Here is a 20,177-nt window from a genome sequence, read left to right as displayed (position 1 = left end):
TTTTTAGTGTATTTAACTGATCTGGTATAAAATTTCAAAATTAATAATGTGAGCCTTGCAAATACCCTGCAAAAGCAGTTACCTACTAACATAATGACTAATCAAATAAAATGCTGTGTTGCTATGAAATATTGGGAAAGAGAATAATAGGTTGGTTGGTTTGTTTGAAAATGAATCTGTTAATACTTGTATATGGAGGTTTTGTCTGCAATGCCCCATTTCAGTTTTTTTTTAGTGGCCTATATGTTTCCCTGCTTGTAATTTCCTATCTAATACACGATAATAAAGGTGGAGTGTAAATTATTTAAAAGTCTGTACTTTATCTGACATTATGTATTGTAGGTTTATAAGTATTACCTGCTAAATTACACCTATCTGCATTCCATCACTGCAAAATCCAAACTTCTTATCTATTTCTTTTCCAGTTCAATTCTTTTATTTGTGTTATAAGAGATATGCTCAGTAGATTGGAAGCAGAGCATAAAACAAAACTTGAGCAACTTCATGTAATGCAAGAGCAACAGAAGTAAGTGTTGAAGTTTGTGTTGGAGAAGTAGTCATTTTTTGGCAAATATTAGAGAACTCTAGCCATAGCAGTTAAAAAATCAGGTAATTCTAAGTTCAGTAGTTGAGAATTACTTCAAATAAGCGCAGTTGTCAGAAGATCTGCTTCTATGTGCAAATTTCTTTCCTGTAGTTGCTGAGAAATAAACCATACCAGGGAATCATAAACAGTGCAGCCTTTTAGAAGGCTGTGTTATTTTAAAGTATTTGGAGCTATTTTGTGGAGCCTGATATGAGGTGAGATTTCTGAGACAAAATAATTTGGGGTATCTGAGGTCTGGGCCACCCTGCTCAAAGGGAGAAATGAAGACCACGGAAAATTGTTAGGAGACGTTCAGTATTTCTCAAAGAATATTTGCCAGTCTCCAGAAGGCATTATATAAAATTGGTTGCTCTCATAATGCAATTGTTTGGTAATCTTTAAATGCTGAAGAACGATCTGCGTTGTTAGATTAGTGTTGTGGATGTGATTGCAAAGTTGTCTTGTTGTAATATCCTCTGCACTGTGTAGATCCTTGGACATAGCCAACCAAATGAGTGGGTCTGAAGAGGCAAGATCTAGTGGTACAGGCAATCAGGTAAGCAACAATATGTAACTTACACATAGAATGTTGGAATTTAAAATCACTTAGTTGATATTTACATAGCCTTAAATTACAGTATTTCAGATAATAAAGGGTTTTTTTTCTTTGAACTTAAACAGGTTGACAAGGTATTTAATAATGGAACTGACCTTCTGACTAGTGGATCTGATAGTAAAGAGAATGAGATGTCATCAATACAGAGAAAGGTGTGCTTTACTCTATTTTGTAATTCTTTTTTGTCCATCTGTCTAATACAAAGCTGATAGAGTTGCAGAAAAAGAGTGTGAGTAAATATGTACTGTATTTAAAGCTTTCGTGGAAAAACTAACTGCTTTTATATATAGCACACCATCATACACAGTCATATGAGAAGGTCCATGAAAAACAATCAAATCATGTCCTTCAATTTCCATGTAAGCCTTCCCTTGAAAGTAGCTTTGTAGTAACTAGGCAGCAGTTCAGATTATATATTTGTGGTAATTTTCTTTCTCCTGAATTATAGATTTAAATGATACTAAAACTTTACCACTGGATTTTGGTAGGAAAAGTAAAATATGGATCCTTAGGATAAAATGACAAAGAGAAATGAAGATACAATGTAGGATTTTAAGTAGTAGCAGAGACTTACTTTTATTGTACCTTTCAAAGTTAAGTGAAAACAGTCAATATGTGGTTAAATACAAGACGCGAATGAAAAACATAGCATAACATAAAATATAAACAGTAATACAGTAAACATAAGCTTTAATTATTGTAAAATTCTTTTCATACTAATAATTATGGAAATGGCTCCCCAGAATCTATATATTTTATAATTTCTATTTCTAGTTAATCTGAATCCTTGCACTAAGGGGGATGATTTAATTATTTTATCCTTCGTTATTAACAAAAGTGGAGTTAAAATCCTCAAAAGACTCTTGAGCAGTTTTAAAATGAAATTCCCTTTTCAACTCCATGGTCATTTGCATTTCTAGATCAAATTAGCAACCATGTAAAAAGAAAAACTGTGAAGAACACTTTTTCTTATGCCCAGTTTAAGGAAATTAAATTTCTTATGCCAATAAGGAAGCAAAGCTTAGGTGGTTTTGTTGATATATCTTTTATTTGAGATCTGCCCAGATTTGTCATTATGCTGCTCTTAATATTACATTTCTTTGCTTTAAGTACTTTCTAGCAATATAGTAAATACTATAATAAATTTTGCTTATTGGCTTTTTCTTTTGTGTAAATAATTGTATGGTTTACCACATATTATTGAAATGACAGTGCTAGTATGAAATAAAAATATGAATGTCCGAATAACCATTTTGTGCAACTTACTACCCGTACTTTCCCTTTTAAAGGCCTCACTTACACTGGAAGAGAAGCAAAAGTTAGCTAAAGAACAAGAACAGGCACAGAAACTGAAAAGCCAGCAACCTCTTAAGCCCCAAGTAACTACAGTAACACCTCCAGTGAAGCAGGTGAGAGAGATCAAACAACTGCAGTTTCCATTGGATGCTTTTTCAAAGGTTGTATTCATTTAGCATTTTTTTCCTCCTGTGAGTTACTTTTTTTTTTTTTTTTTTTTTTTTCTCCTGGTGGTACAATAGCACAGCTGAGAAAAATCCAATTTTCACGTGGCTTCCTTTTGCATCATTAGCAATATTCCCACTTCTTAAATTGCTAGAGTTTCCAAGGATATCATTATTATCGGAAAGTCATTGTACTAGATGAGGGAAAAGGACATACTAACAAAGATTTTTCTCTGGAGAGTTTATTAAGGAAATATATAACGGATTTGGGGATAGGAATGGGGCATTTAAGCAAATAATCACAGTAGTACTTTGTGTATAATCTTTGATGTCAAAGCTGCATAACAATTAGTTCTAAGTAGCAAAGAACACAAATAATGTAATTTCTCTTGTGTATTATTACATTTCGTGCCAATTCCATGCAGTGAATTCTAATTTCTGAAAAATTAATGCTAGGTCTGCAGGGGTAGTAATAAAATAGTGTTGCCAGAGTGGCTGTAGAGGAAAAACATTTAACTGCATTTTATGTGTTTTGCAGACAAAAGACTTGACAGATACCTTGATAGATAATATGTCATCTTTGACCAGCCGTCCTATCAACCAAGCTCAAGTTGCATCTTCAAACAGCTTCTCTTCTGTTCCTTCTATGGGTGTTGGAATGGGATTTTCATCACCCATTGACAGCACAAAGAGAAATATGACAAACGGACTAAATACAAATATGGGGTTTCAAACTGCTGGATTCACTATGGGAGCAGGTCTTGCTACTCAGAATTTCTTCAGTGGTCCAAGTGCAACAGGAGCAACCAAGATGAACATTGTACCACCTGCCAGTATGCCAAATTACAGTCCAATGAATGCTGCATCTGCAGTCTCTCCACTGACACAACAAAACAGACCCCCAGATATGTCTGCTTTAGATAATCTTTTTGGTCCACAAAAACCCAAAGTTAGCATGAAGCAGTTGGCTCAACAGAAATCAAGCCAGTGGGTTAATCAGTTCGCGCCGCCGCCAGGGTCCCCAAATGCGAGCAGTACAGCCTTGGGATCTCAGATGAACATGATAGCACAGCCAGGCTTTGGTATACAGGGTAATCCTTTCTTTTCTCCTCAGAACTTTGCACAGCCAGCAAACGCAATTACAAACAGCAGCTCAGCTAGCAATGACTTAAAAGATCTTTTTGGGTAAAATGTTTTGTTTTCTTCTTTCAAACATTGATGAAATTTGAATCATGGGTAAGCTGATTAACATCTTGTTTTGACTAATAAAAGCATGACTCGGGGAAACTTTCAACCCAGCATAGTAAGGACTTTTGGACAGGAAAAAAAGCTGATGTTTGATTCATCTGGTGCTGCAGTGGAATTGTGTAAGTGCAAAGTCATCTTACATGCTAAAGATTTCCTGTCTGTTTACCAACATGAGAGTGCTGAAGGTAGGATGCTTATATTCAACTGAAAAAGAAGAAGTATATCGAAATTATTTACAGGTGAACTCAGTCAACTCTTATGAAATTTACTACAAAATTTAATTAAAGTTCAGCAAAAATGCTTAGGGGATAATGACGCTATTGGGTGCAAACCTGGAGAATTACTCATGTTGCCTGAATTTGTCTCAAGCTGTCATTTTGTCCTATGACAGTTTGCAAAAAGAAAATTCTTACACTGGCCCAAAAATTTTGATAGCCAAATTATACAGAGAGAACTCTTACTAATAGCTGGAGGTGAGACTAAGAAGGGAGCATATTTTGACTTTCTTCTCTCACATAAGCTAGTGTAATGAACGTGGTAGTAAACTATAATCATTCATCAGGCGTAAGTAGTTGTTCTAAAATTTGGTTCAAGTTTGGGACAGAGAAAGAACGCTGCTTCAAAGGTCATGCTGATTTACAGTCTCTTTTATAATGCCAGATCCTTGTTACAAGCCCCATAGCAAAAGCAACATACCACTTAAGCAGGATTTTAAAATACATGTGGTGATTTTGTCACATTTACTATACGTTCCATAGTTCGGGCTAATATGATACTGCTTCTAACTGATGTGAAAAAAAATTGTAGTTATGGAACCTCACAAAATGAATGTAAATGTAAAATTCATGTGTTGACTGCCCCAACTGTGTAACTAAATGCACGTTATATAGTTACACAGAAATATCTTGAATTAATTAATAATTTTTGGCTCGATTGAGACAATGAAAAAGGATCGCCTTATACAATTTGCACAGAGTTGTATGTAAAAGCAGACTGCCATAAAATGCCTTGACTAGAATGAACTATTTCATTTTAATTTTAGTTTAAATCAAGTCCTTATGAAGGATAGATTGACATGAAGTGATTTCTCAAATATGGATTTGTAAGCTCTAGAGTGTATGATAAATACACTCAGATGTATTTCAGATCCTTTTTATTGTATTGCTCTAAATTCAATAAAGGTCTCCAGAAGTCCAAATAGTAGTTTCTTCTACTTCCAGAAGGTGTATGTTCAGCTTGCCCATGGTGGAATCTCTGCTCTATCAGATACTACTGTTGGGTTTTAACTTTTTTTTTTTTTTTTTCCCCTAAGAATTTCAAGAGCTTTCTTACCTAGTATTTTGAAGACTATAAATGGTTATTTTGAGAAGGAAATAACTAGTTATCTTTTTTATGGAAAGCCTACCTGCTGAATTTTTCAAAGCCTTTCACTGAAGAAACTCTTTTGTTTGCTGCTTAAGAAACCAAAGGGCCTTATGCTGTAAATATGACTTGTATTTTGTTATATTTCCACAGTTCTAAGTGGTGATAGCATTAAGCATATTTCTTGAAGAATCCTTTATGTATTATAGCTGCTGCATTTGTCCTATTATTTTAAAATACCTGGGACCAATAAATTTGTGGTCTAGAAAACAATACCTAGGTTATGTTAAAATACCTGTGTAAATTTAGGTGCAGTACTAGAACTGTTGAACTATTTAAGTTCATTTGAAGTTGCTGGCACTCTATACCCTCAATCACATTAATGTCTTCTTTTATGTCAACTCTTGGAAGCTGTGTTTTGTTCTGAGTAACCTAAGTCAAGCTTTTGATGAATTACTTGAATCTGTTTTCCTCTAAATTGTTTGGAAAGTAAGTTTATATTAAAAGCAACATCTCACAGGACTTTACAATGTATTAAATTAATACATCTATGGCAAAGGCAGTCTTAAAAGTCAGTGTCCTGATCTGGGGTTTCAGTCGCTGATCTCTCTGGACTGGGGGTTTTTCAGAACTGGATTTAGTTTAATCTATTGCAGGGAAATTGAAGTGAAAAAAAATCAATCTGATTTCATATACTAGACTTCCTAAACTGTGTGGTTTGGGGTATGTGCTTTTGGCATGGGCTATACCAGAACATAATCTATTTTGTAAGAAACAAAGTAAAAAAAAAAAAAAGAAAATCCTGCAGGTTCAAGTTAAAAGAGGCTCTTTTATGAAGTGGTAATGCAATGGAATAAGGTCTTTATCTGTCTCAAGCAATAGGACTTTTTTCCATTTATATTTGAGAACATAACTGATTTCTCTAGTTTGCTGCAATTTTCAGAATGTCCGGAGTAGAAGAGCAACAAAGAGAATTGAAAAGGGTGTTCATAAAAGCTCCAGCAAAATCTTACAGTTATTTAAAAGTTTATATATATATATATATATATATATATATATAAAACCCCTGTATTTAAAAGTAGTGAGTCCAATCCGTTTTCCACATAGATGCTTCCTGCTTAGTGTGTCAGAAACTTAGTGTGTTTGAAGTTCTCCAATTATTTCTTCTTGACTTGAAGGAAACAGGACTTGCAAGAGGTAAGTTACCATGGCCATGTGCCACTTGGCTCTTGCTTAAATAGTTTTTGTTTAGGAAGCCTTGGCCAGCTGATCACTCCACTTGTAAGTCATCATTCTGAGGCCCTGCAAGAGGCTGGAAGACTTGTTTTCTGGCCGGAGTGAATTGTTTGAGTGCAGCAGTTGTGCTTCACATCCAAGTTGGTTTTCAGGAAAGACAAAGAGGAAGGGACAATATTACAAAATTGTGGGTATTCCAGGAGCCTCCTATGACTGAGCTTGGATGGAAAGCAGTGCTACATCTAGCTTGGCCTAAGGAGAGGGTCTGCCTAGTCATCTTGTGAAGAAAAACAGAGAACATAGGTTTGAAACTGGTACCTGATTAAGAAACTACAAATGCTACTAATGAAATAGTAAGCTGGTAATAAGTTACTCTTTACAATGCCCTGAGGAAAACTGGAAAACTCTAAATTTCTGCCCTTCATATTCAACCTACTTTAAAGGAAAAAAATGTGAATGCCTGTCAGATTATATCATCACAGCACCCACTGTGCTCTCACCCACTGTATGTCTTCATTCTGCTGTGGAAATGAGAACAGATTCTGGGCTGAAGTGCCCAGCCCATCTAGTTTACATTCATTTGTAAAGGGGAAGTAAAGGGAAGGGAGTAAGTTCCTATTCTTTAAATGATTACTCTATATTTTATTTACTGTCAAAGGAGAAGCTAAGTGAAAATAGCTGCACCCCTTACATCAGTTGTTCTTTGGCTGCTCTGGTGTAGGCTAAATGAATATGACTGCGGCAAGACAACAGTGTTTTTCCGTGTTGAGCTCTTGGTTCCTTTTGGGTTTAAGTATGAAAGTGTCTGAAGCATCTTCTTAAAACTCAGTCATAGAGAGCAAACTAATCCTGCTAGAGGGAAGGATTGTATTCAAGAGGCCTGAAAAACCTCTATTTTGGCTGATGGAGAACCTTAAAACTACTGAGTTTCAGAGTAGCTTAGAAACTCCTGTTCCTGAGTCTTGAGAGAAACTGGGAATGAAATGGCACAGATGTCACTGGAGGAGGGAACCAATCTTCTGTTCCTTTTCATCACCCAAGTGGTGTGAATAAGGCACAGAACAGCCCTTGGAACTTGTTTATGCAGGAGGGCAGCACTACCAGAGGAGTCTTTTGAAAGGTAAAGGAGTCCACCAATTATCTGGGAGATGGGAAGAGAAATTTTAGTGGGAGCATGGGTGGAATGCCCTAGTTTGTTTTAATGAAGATACTGTGTTCTCCTCACTGTGAATAAGAAATGTTGTGGGGAAGTTGTGGCCCTACAGAGGTGTTGAGTACCCCAAGTAAAAGGCTGAATTTTTGGATGTGTAGGTGCACAACATTTCAAGCCTTATTCTTTAAAACTTTCCTTTTCTGTTTTGTCATTTTAGCAACAATTGGAACCTTTACAAATACCTGATTGCCTTTTAATGTAAGAAAAATGTGTATTGACTTTTGTACCATAACCCCTGTTGTAATGTTATCTGTGTCTGTAGATAGATGTGATTATATTCTAGATTATACGATTTTTGGATTTTTCAGTTCAACTGCACAAAAAAACCAGACTAAATGAGAAGTTAGATTTGAATCAAATTCCATAAAGCTTTCATACAGACTAAGAATTACATGATACTTGTGTTATCTGTTATAAATAATACATGCTTAGTTTGCCTACATGTATGTGACTTGAACAGAAAAGGAAAGTTTTTGAAACATAAGTATATGAACACCAGATTTGCATTACTGGATCTTGCATTACAATGAAGTTTTTGGACTTTGGAGTGACCTTTGCTTATTGACTAGGGTTTTTTTATTGGGGTTGGGTGGGATATTGCTGATTTGTGCCATTTCCAGTGAAAGAACCATAGGGAGGGGGAGTACAGAAAAAAAAGACCTTGTTGTATATATGTAACCATTCTTTGTTAAGAGATATGCTGCATTTTATATATTCATTGTGGACGTTACCTTTGGAAAGCTATCTGGAGAATTTCAGATAAGTTAGCTGATTTTCAAGTGAGGTTCTGCCTTGTACCTTACCTTCCATTAGGCTTTGCAAGAAAATTACACAAGGCAGTAAAAATACACCAAATCCTCTTGCTTTTCAGGCCTCACCCTTGTTATCAACATAAATAAGCCCTGAAGTTGTATTGTCTTTAAGTACTCTGAAACAGGTCTAACTGCTGTACAGATTTGAGACAAAGCTGTAAATCAAAATGTGTTATAGTGAACTCAGGCCTTGTGCAAAATATTTAATACTTGTTTATTTGTCTAATTGTACAGTCTCTGTACTAGTGGCAGTTTTATGTTCTGATTGTAAAACATTAAAATTCTCATGAGATTTATTAAGTGATATTGTTGTGTCAGCCGTGAATCATAAATAGAACTGTCGTAGCATGGCATTAGTGTATATCTGGTTTATTGGACAGCTCTTCAGAACCAAAATTATTCTTGTATCAACTTGTAGATCAGTTACTTTAAACCTATGTAAAAAGTACAGTGACAGTTTTGAGAAATACACATCACTTTGTACTCTGAATTAGATTGCCTATGGAAATAAATGAACTTTTCATATTTTGACATTGGAATATATTTTTATTGATAATTTTCATTAAATTAAGTAATACTAACTTCTGCAGAAAACTTTTCCCCTGTATATTTTGTTTGAAATACATTTTATCCCATGTACTTTTGAGTTCATTTCTTAGAGATTGCTTTCCAGACATTTGTAAAATGTCATCACATATTGCCTTCATGCAGTGGATAAAAGTTCTGAGGAGAAACTGCCGCACTACATGCCTCTAAAATTAGCATTTACTTTTTCTGATGACACATAGTGATCTCAATTTGCATTTTCACAGCTCATTGACCCAGAAACCAGCCCTTTCTCTAAACCTGAGTTTCAAGATACGCTGCTTTGTCAGGTTAGGGTTTTCCAGCACTCTGAAGGACTGTAGTTCTCAGGTTTTTGTATGGTATAAATTGTTCAAGTACAAGACATCTGACATACAAGACATCTGACTCTGATCTGATTAGATTAGAAGTATCATTGTTGGCCAGAAATGGTGTGGGAGAAGAGAGTAAATGAACAAAAAGATTAGGTGAAAATTGAAAGGTAGCATCAGGTGGCTTCAGTTCTCTCTTCATTTTCACTTGGTGAGGATGACAGCAGCCCCTTTCCTTCCACAACTGTATCCATCAAGTGAGCACAGTCCTGTCATATGCCAGCCCCTGCTGAGAAGATGTCTGCCTTAATTTGCTCAGCTGATCCATCCTGATCGGACTAGTATGTCCTTCTCTTTGGCAACGTTCTCTTTGTCTCTCCATTTCTGGATATTGGTAGGATCCATAACTCCTACCTGTTTCTTAAGCAAGAAGGTTTCAAGAGCTGAAATCCAGATGTTCTGGGTTGGTTTGTTGTGGAGTAAAGTTGACAGCTTTATAAACTCTTTCATGAGTCCAGATAGCCTAAATCTTCAAACAGAGAAGCTTGAGATCTTTGCAGCTGGTTTTTCTTTGACTGGAATCCTTTGATATTGGCAGCTAATTGTCTGTATTTCATCACTTAAATATCTCTAGTCCAACCTTTGGATTTTTCATACACCTGAACTTCAGATTAATCTTTTTTATATCATCATTTGTAGAGCTGTATTGCCAGCTGGAGACCACTGCAGTTGCTCAGTAGTTTTGCTCAGTAAGAAAATGGTTCATGAGGTCACAATGTGGATTCTCATTTCCTGTGCCAAAGTGACAAAGCAATAATTCAGTTTATCCTCCTACCCATGCACAAACCCAAGAGCAGCTCAATAAATACTAGTTATTCAGGTTTTGAAATAATTTATTAAGTATTCTAGACATAAAATTTAAACTCCGGACTTTAATTTTTTTCTTTTTTTTCCTATGTAGGACACCTGCCTATACCTACCTGAACTGCATTATTACGGTTTTATTGCTGTTTCTTCCTGCAAATTAAGGCTGTTGTTGGTGTGGAATGATTGGAAACTCAGAAATGGTAGAAGTTTAATGGCCTACCTATATTTACAAACCAATTTTTTTTAAGTTTTTTTGTTTTGGTTTGGTTTTTTTCATTATTGTGCCTTAATTATTTTTGGCCCTTTATGATGGAATTTCTTAAAATGCTTCACCTTTTGCACAACATCAAAAGACTAGATTTTACACTCTCCTGCAATAATTAGCCAAATAATCAAAGAATAACCTCCATTTGTAACTACATCAATGAAAACATTGGTATCTTTTACCTGAGAACCAAGGGGTTTGGGAGCTGAAGTTAGGACACAGGCAGCCTTTGTTCAGGTCAGTCTCTGTGTCTCCTTGATGCAACCTAATACTTCTAAGAGTAAATAAAATCAACCTTGAAGAGCTTGCTTTCCAGCAAGTGACTTTAGAACCAAAAACCACATGGAAAAATAACTGCTTATTTTCTGAACAGAAAAGTCAAATATGAGAGCAGAGAACTAAAAAAAACTAGAACTGCAATTCCTGCGGTGGCCATGCTGATGAATAATAAACACTTACCTACATCGCCAAAGCTGTGAATAAGCATTTTAGCTAATTTCACAGCAGTGACTTCAAATATTGCAAATTAGAAAAAATGCTAATGAAGCAATCAGACGCCTCTGCTGTTACAGCAGTAAATGTCATTTGAAGAATTTATCCTAACTTGGCACCAGACAGATATTTTAATTATTTTTATTTTTTAAGAATTTCTAAAAATAATTGTGTCTCAGAATGGCTGTGACTTACAATGATTGTATCTTAGCAAATCAAAGCAGGAGATTCAGGAAAAAAAAAATTTAGCTGAGAATATAATTTTTACACTTTCCTTCTTAAATGAGAACTTCATTTGTAGAGCTTCCTCAAATAGCCTTATGCTACAAACCCTGGTTTTACTTGGCTACAAAATAGAAAAAAAAAAAAGTATTTGTAGAACTATATACAATTTTGATGCAAGTTGTGCTTAAATTCTTGATCCATTCTATAAAACTAGCAACAGAAGTATTTTCTGTGTGATTTTCTGATTTGGTTGACACTAAATGTCATTCTTGCAATTAGAGTGATTTCAGTATAACATTCTAACAGCTTTTTCATCATTATTCTGTGCAGGATTAAATTATTGCTTCTCTGTTCTTTTTTATGTGGCAAGCTGGGAAACTGTTTAATTAGCTGATTTTTTTTTTTTTTCCAGTTTGATTGTCCTTATGGGTTTTATGTTTCCTAAAGAACTCATTACTTGAGTCTTACTGATTTATAACCATCACAAGTAAAAGATTTGCAGTGAAATAGCAAATACCTCTTGTGACATCCTCATGGCTGTATTTTGCAAACCAGAGCCATACAGCTGAAATTCGTTGATATGGCAAACACTAAATATTTTATAAGCGAACCATATCGTTAACTGGCTGCTGGGTAGGAGGTGTTTCCTTATTCTATTCATTAAGTAGATGGAACAAAGCTATGATTTCCTGCACATTGCAGAGATTAAGTGTGTCTTAAATTGTGTGGTCTTTTCACACATAATTTCCAAGTTAACTGAGCTCAGTCCCATGTATAGCACTTTGTTTGTCAGAACTTTCCTATGGACTGTCTGCTACTTTTCCTGGCCCTTTCTGGTGAAGCCATTTCTTGCATCTACTTTCTCTTTGATTTTTTCTTGCATCAGTGCTCCCAAGCAGTGCATGGCAGTAGAAGAAGGAGGGCAAAACAACTCAGGGGCCTCTGACAATTTCATTTTTCTGGTGATGCTTGGTAAGGGAATGCTGAATTAATGACAGTGACAGCCTCTACTTTGTGCTAGTTGCTTTCCAGCTGGAGATTGTTGCTATGCCATGAGGGGCTGCAGAAAGGAACCTTGCATGAGGCTCTGCATCTTGGCTTGGTGGTCCAGCTCTGGCAAGCCAATGGAGTGGGCTGATGAGTGGGCATCTGTTTCCCTTGTCACCTATTATACAGGGAGTGTAGGTAGAGAGCCTGAGGTGGAAATTATAAAAGCAGCTGCAGGTGAGTGATCCCAAGGGATTACTGAATCCAGATGCCAGTGATACAGCAACCCTTCAGTGCAGAGAGGCAGAGTTCAGGAAATTGCTGAGGATAAGAAAAAGAAGGAAGGACAGTGGCAACTGTCATCGACAAAATGCCAGAATATCTAATGCCTGCTCCACAGGTTGGACCTATTTTCTTTGAAATTGTGTCACCTGCTCACCTGCTCTATTCACACTCCTGGGGCCTGTGCAGGGAGTGCTGGTGGATGCTGTTTCATGGAAGAGCCTAACTGGTCCTGACAACTATTGCTGCTGCTGATGGGCAGCTGTTTGAGCTCTGATTTAATCTAGTCTTAACACTCTTACTGGAATGTTTCATTTCTCTGTGGGTTTTTTGTTGGAAATTACTACTTTGTTAAATTGAATGACTGTGCTTAGGAAGTTGAATTATTAATTTTTTTTCCCTACTCTCTGTTTTGCTGTAGCATACATTTTCTGAAAAGTAGGTCAAATATTCACTATGTAAATATACATAAAGATTAGAGACATTAGAAAGGAACTTTATTAAATCTGTATGTTTTAAAACAAAATTTATTTGAACAAATGTAATAGTTATTAAAAGTACTGTCCTGAACCATGAGTTACTGGTCACCGTGTCTTTCAAGGAGCTACAGTTGTTTAAGTTCATTTTTCTTCAGTTCTTTTTAATGCAGACATTGTGAGGGAAGACGTTTTGCTTTCTGTGATGCTCAGTCTCTTAATTTTGAAAAACTAGTGGTTTTAAATTGAAATAGAACTGGTTTCCTTTCCATTCTTTCAAAAGAGTTGCAGGTGATGCTAGGTGTTTAGTCAGTGATTTCAGCTACCTTAGCAATGGAAATGCCTTTAAAAGTATGGCAAAAGCATGTGGGTTTTAATTTTTTAATTTATAGATTGTAAGAGATTTGAGATATTTAGTCACTGACATCTGTTAAAACTTTAAATATTAATTTTAACAAATATTTTGCTCAACAAAAGAAAAGTTTGTCATTTTAAGCCATCTCTATGTCAGTTTTTAAACAAGAAAAGGTTACATGAAAGGTATTCTGGGGCTTATTTTATTCTAACATAACTAAGCCCTAACTGCAGTTCAGCATAAACACGACTCCCCTTTCAGGTCAACTTGAGCATTTGTAGATTTTCATCTCTGTTTTAGATTAATGTGACTTCTCAGTCATCCTTCTCCCTCTTTCTTTCTCAGCCCTTTGCAACTTCAAACCTGTTGCTCACTTTCAATCCTTGTTTGATGACAGCGTTATTAAAATATCAAACATTAAAATGTATGTATAAAGATAAAGATGTATATTTTATGGTAACTGTTGCCTCATTAGAGGGACCAACTTTTCACTTCACATGAGGGAAGGGCTGTAGGTAGAAATAGCTATGGTTAGACACTAGAAAATTCATGTAAGGGAGAATCCCAGGAATGCACATTTTATAAATTCTGCTCTTCATGTAGTAGTGAATTTTATTTTCATGTCCCACAGTTTTGGTTTCCAACAGTATTTAAAAGGAAATTTTTTTTTCATTAACTTCTATCATGATTTTTTTTAAAGAGTTCAGATCTAGGATTAGAGAAACACAGTGAGCTACATACTATAATTTAGTGAATCAATCAAGTAAGAAACTATTCACAAACTGGGTATCACGATAGGCAATTATGAATAGTGTGTTATAATTGTACTGCCTAGTATAGATTATCTGTTAAATGCGATAGAAGATAATACCAAAGACTTTTGCCCTTTAAAAATGTATTTTTCTAGTAAGAGGAAAAGGGAAAACACAAATTTGAAGAGGTGGAACGATCTTTTGAGTAACTTGTTAATAAAATTTCTGAAAACATCAAAGCAGTTCCTTAATAATAGTGACAGGCTGTAAAATGTTATGTTCATTTCAAAATTATCTGTAAGATACAATAAAACTGCCATAAGGTGTCACTATAACACAAGAAACTTTAAAATAAATTTCAAACAATAGAAATGTTCTTGTCCAGGTACAAATCTTTCCTTATACAGCTTTGTAAATGTAAAAAAGGACCTATTTTTAATTAACAAACTGTATTCCCGTATGCACAGAAATCATTATCAAATGTACCTGTACTAGTGCAATGGTGTAGAAACTCTGCTCTTTTTTATTTTTGTGGAGAAACAGGCATACTTCACATAGGAACTTTCCACATAGAAATGCTTTAAAGCCCTCTTACAGTGTAAGGTAAGAAATGAGTACTTAATTAGCAGCTTTCAGTAAGGAAAATTATAAATATGAATTCTTATTTCCATTGTTGCTTTATATGTTACTAGCATCCCAGGAGCCACTATTTTTATTTTATTTTGTGTCCAGCTGTGATCAGATGTCTTTCCTACCAGTGATCTGATCAGGAAGCAGAAACTAGAAACTAAAGAGGAATTTTTTAAAGCATTTTGAATTAGTGCTGGTTTTGCTGTAGTTGTCAGGGAAAAAAACATCTGAAAATTTGATTTGGGCTGACTCAACATGAAGCATTTTAACGTGGCAGGAAAGCACTCATTTCTCATATATGGTAAAATAGAAGTCAGGATTGTGACGTCTTTGAATTCATCTCCATTTATGGCAGAAAATTGTAGATGCAAAGCCATAGGTTTCAAAATCTGAAGGACCAGATTGATCATTTACTCTAGAGCCTTTTATAACATGGGATCCCAGGTCACCTCTTTGACATGAGATGCTGTAGCTCTAGAAGGATGAATTCCTATAGTACCCACTTTTTAATGTAATGTTACAATGACTTTTACACCTGCCAACAGAAAAAGGGTCTCCAGTACACCAGACACTGTACAAATACAAAGGAGGAATTGGCTTCAGCCCAAAGTTTCATGCCTAACAATAAAATATGCTTGTCATCTGAGTGGACCTCTTAGGCACCACCTAAGGACATGGTTTAGTGGTGGGCTTGCCACTTGCTGGGTTAACAGATGGACTCAGTGATCTCAAAGGTCTTTTCATTGAATCATGGAATCATTCTTTCAGGAAATCTACCAGATGACTTTTACTAAGGCCTTGTTCTTGTGCAAAGCATTGTCAATCTCATGGTGCTGTAAACATTAAAGTCTGCCAACCCTAAGACCTATGTGCAGATGAAACCAATATTCATTATCTCTATTTCATTACTTTGCTCCATTTGTGAGAAATGGAGGCATTTAAAATTTTCAAACAGACTTAGTTTTGAAACATCAAAATGTTTTAATTCAATTTATTTATAAGAAATCTTCAGGTACGAGGAGAGGTCACTCAGGATTTTCTAGCCTTTGAGCTCTTGGTAAGAGCTAAAAAGGCAAAGTAATCTTGCTTTAACAAAAAAAGGTTCCTCCAAATTACAAGAGCAAACTGTGATCTAAAAATCATCTCACAAGCACCAGGGATGTGATCACATGGCCTTGAACTAAAAAGAAACTATTTAAAAGCTGATGAAGTTATTCTTGTGTATTTCCACTGGAGGAGCCGGCAGCCTTTTGTTATTTTTAAGGTCCATCACTTTAGCACAAAGTGAAGCAATTTTATGTTAATTCAGCAGAGACGCCAAAAAGTTAAATTTGCTTTCTCAGGATGTTAGTGTCAGGGTGTCAATTACTGTGATAATTAAATACTTGCAAGGAGATCAAAATTTTATATTTTATAAGCATTGGGAGAAAGTGGCTGCTTGCAAGACAATCAGCACATGAAATGTGTATGCTATCCAGTCTGCACTGAAACCAGTAGCAAAAATCTCTTTTAAATGTAGCAAAGACTGGACCCTGTCCATTAAGTTACCAATGCGGAATCATCAGTAGGAGCAGCATAAAGATGGTACTTCAAGGCTTTTCAACAAAAGAAATAGCTGTAACAAATTAGATAGCCTCTAGGTGTACATTTACTTGTACCTGTGGAAACTACTCTTCCACATAAGTTATGTTTATTGCTAGTTCTGATATGTGCCAACTTGGTTTTCTTAAGGGTTTGCTACAATTCTGAATTGAGGCCTGTGTCTGCAAGGCACAGCTCTTGTTAGGGAGGCACATCTCCTTTACGTGCACTTGACCAGTTTCAAGTTTGCTTGCAGCTCACTTTACTCTCAAACACCTGAGGTAGGATGGTATATGAGCACACAGCAGTGGCTGTTTGCATGCTGGTTTAGGTCTGTATTGGGTCTAAAATAAGGTTTTAATACACTTGCTAAAGGTCTCTGGGGATAGGAGTCTCTAGTCTCAGTAGTATCTACAAGCTATACGAACCATATAGTTTTAATTTTGCAAAATATTTCCTTACAAGTACAGGCAAATTCTGTGTCTTGGACTTGGCCTCCAGCTTGCAAACAAGAAATTTAAAATGAAATTATATAATACATTGTGTTTTAAGGAGGTCTGAGATAGCAAAAGGAGAATCACAATGTGGTATAATTTTTGAAAAAGAAAGTTAGGGCATAAGTTAAAACAGGGAAACAAACAAACAACAACAAAAAAAAGGCAGCAACAACGACAGCTGGGTCTATAAGGACTATCATGTTAGTTCTTATTAGGGAAGAGTTCCTCAGCTGATGCTCCAAAATGTGTGCTGGGATTAGTCCCATAGGCATTGCCATGGCCTCATCCAGCTCATTCCTGCTGGGAACTGGGTAGTGCCCCTGTGGATGCCCAACAGGAGCAGGGCACTGCAAAGCTGCTGCGACAGTCTCTGCAGCAGTGTTTTGGAATCCAGACAAGTTACTGCTCTGTGAGCCTGAGAAGCAACAGAGAAGCAGCAGAGCTGCCTCCCTGCAGAGAAGCAAGAGCGAGTAACACACTTTGTTTAGACCTTAGAGAAAGGATCAGTGAATCTCAAAAGGGGCTGCTGCTGTAGCACTGCAGAAGTGCAGGCAGTGAAGGATTGCAAAGAGTAAAGAGGAGGGAGAGAGGAAACCTGCTGTGAGAAATGTGTAATTCTGTTAATGGTGAGGCAAGTGGTATAGCTAATGAGAGACCCCTACGGCCTTAAGGGGAGCATACCCTGGGGTCAGCCAGGGTAGATCTCTGAGGGAGCCACTTGAACCAGCCCCAAATGAATGGAGGAGAGGCTTCAGACATCTGTGCTACATTCAACTAGAGAATGTGTAGATAAGTGAACAAAACACTACATTTTAAGCATAACTCCTTTCTTGTGTCTGCTCTGTGCTCCCTTTATCCAAACCAGGACTAGAAGACCAGAAAGATGGGCAAGATAAAACCCTTTTTTTCACAGCTGCTGGCAGTTATGGGTTTTGAACACCACTTTCCAACCTGAGTTCCAGTCTTCCAAAGTGAATTCCTTGCACTGGAGTTTGCACCATTTCTAGTCAGGAGCCGGATTCTTTCATGGTTTCAGGTGTTCAGCTGCCTTAAGAGCATTCAGGATACTATCTCAAATGCCAGCAAATACATGTTTGTTTACATGAAAGACAATTTCGTTATGTAGTTTCACATGTAAATATTCCCAAACCCATATGTACCTCTGGTGCCTGGCAGTTGGTCTGCTGGGGCTCATTTTCTGCTTGCCTGGTGAAAATTGGAGAGGCTGCTTTCATGCACACGTGATCGTGATCCATTGTGGTGGCCTTGCCGCTTTGCCTGTCTGCACACCCCAATGCTAAACCAGGATCAGAGGTCTGGAGCAAGAAACCAGGAGGATTTTCTTCCTTTTACTCAGTTTGGAGATGGCCAGATGCAAGTGGCCTGAGCAGTGTAAGGGGGAGGAGGAAGAGGAGGTGCAGCAGCTCCCAGGGCAGTGGGACATGGTACAGAGAGGGTTACTGGTCAGTCCTTGAGTTGGCAGTGAGAGCAGTTGCTTTTCAACCCAGCTAAAGAGAAATACATCCAGAGAAGCCCTGCTAGGGCCATGTGGGTAGGGAGTGCTGAGATCTGGAGGTACCCATGTTCTTAATGCTTGCTATGGAAGGACTGTTCTGCAAGGACAAATGTGTTGGTTGTGCTGAGCCGACACTTCTCTACATCACATGAATTATTGAAAGAGAAGAATGAAACTTTAACCATTGATGCAATAAAGAGACTGCAGCAAAGCCAAACTCTCAGCTCCTGAGTATGCTTTCTCTCCCTGTCTTCTTCTCTCCTGGTTCATACTAGGAATAAAAGATTTCAGTGAAATCTTCTTGCCTGTTTCACAAAACATGTGAAAATGTATTTTCCAACATCACCTTCCTCAAAGTGGAGCTGGGATAATCCAGACATTTGATGTTTGTATTATTGAGAGTTCTAATAACTCTCAATTGGGGGCCCGTGTGAGGAGCCAGGAGAGGGCTGGAGTGCTGGATGGATAGTCCTTGCACAGCTTTGCCCCAGATTTACATCCCAGTCAAATGCTCACTCAGTTCAAACACCCAAATGAGGAGTTTTTCAGTGAAAGATCCAGTTTGTTTCTCTGGAGGAATCACTTACTGGGTTTATTTTTTTTCTCTTCTCTCTCTGTAGAGTCTGGCTAGACCAAGCTCTGAACAGAAGTTAGGGGGAAAGTCTGGCCCCTGAGCCTGGAAGGATAAGGACAGCGTAGGGCAGGAGGGAGGGTTCAGAGCCACGGCCACTGGCTGAGGGGCACTATGTGGCCTGTGGCAGAACAGGAGCTGGGGTTGGTGGGTGGGCAGCCTGCCCTCCACATGGCAACTCTCAGCTGGGGACTTCCAGGGGAAATCAATTCTTACTGTGCTGGTGGCCTGATGAGGCATGGACAGGTCCTTAATCTAACTCCCTCTGTAGGAGTGAGGTAATGTGCCAGAGTGAGGTAATGTGCAAACACAAAGCTCTTCATTTTTCTAACCATCTACAGAGTTTCTGCCTTTCCCCTCACCTAAAGAGAGGGACTGATGGGGGAGGGAATATATTAAATGGTTTGTGGCTTTTTTTTTTTTTGTGTGTGTGTGTGTGTATGTATGGGTTTTTGTTTTCGTTGGTTGGTTGGTTGGTTGGTTGGTTGGTTGGGTTTTTTGTCCTTTTTCCCTCTTTCTTTCTTTTTATTTTTTAACTTGTCCATAACTCAAATCCAATATCTGAAGCCTTGCCAAAAGCAGAAATTCTTAATTTGACTCCAGCCAATGTGCAAGCATGAGTGGAGTGGCGGGCTGCATTTCCACAAGAGTTTTCATTAAGTACTTTCTGCCATGCTAGGAAAAGTGAGTTGTCATCATGAAGTCACACTGAGTTGGACTGATTCACCTCTTGGAGCCACTTTGTGTTTCAAAAATGCAATGGATTCAATTTATGTCTGGTCTTCCATTGCTTATTCAAAGAGCATTGCACCAGTGCTCTTCCATGTCTGTCTGCCCAAGGGCCCAGCAACATCCATAATAAATGACCAGGCATGGGAAGGCAGCTTGGGATTCAAACCAGCAAGTGTGTTGGGGCAGGGGGCGTCTCCTGGGCAGGGGGTACACAGTGAACGGGAACTGTAGCTTGTAATTATTCCCTCCCTGCAGAAAGGACTCATAAATATTTAATTAACTTCTGGCCCTTGCCATAGATGAGGTCTTATTAGCGAACCGGAGTGGCTTGAGGACAGGTATTGTGTCTGTTACTATAGCACCACCTTGCACAGGATGTCAGTGTGAAAGAGGCAGGGGAGGGAGGGAAGAAGGGAGGGAGGGATGCACCGAGGATGAGCCCCAGCGAGCCAGGCTGAGG

The 20,177-nt window shown here is 37.5% G+C and overlaps 1 protein-coding gene across 1 annotated transcript in view; it reads left to right on the top strand.

Annotated features, from left to right (window-relative positions):
- SCYL2 (SCY1 like pseudokinase 2) overlaps positions 1-9,064 on the top strand; it is a 35,263-nt gene extending 26,199 nt beyond the window's left edge. Inside the window, exons 14-18 of the mRNA XM_040061721.2 lie at positions 426-526; positions 1,076-1,142; positions 1,268-1,354; positions 2,492-2,611; positions 3,201-9,064. Coding sequence (XP_039917655.1) covers positions 426-526; positions 1,076-1,142; positions 1,268-1,354; positions 2,492-2,611; positions 3,201-3,851 — 1,026 coding nt within the window. The 3' untranslated portion in view covers positions 3,852-9,064. The remainder of the gene's footprint in view (positions 1-425; positions 527-1,075; positions 1,143-1,267; positions 1,355-2,491; positions 2,612-3,200) is intronic.
- Positions 9,065-20,177: the final 11,113 nt, after the last annotated feature.

Source organism: Hirundo rustica, chromosome 4, assembly GCF_015227805.2.
Source record: "Hirundo rustica isolate bHirRus1 chromosome 4, bHirRus1.pri.v3, whole genome shotgun sequence".
NCBI lineage: Eukaryota > Metazoa > Chordata > Aves > Passeriformes > Hirundinidae > Hirundo > Hirundo rustica.
This window is presented reverse-complemented; position numbering and strand designations above follow the sequence as displayed.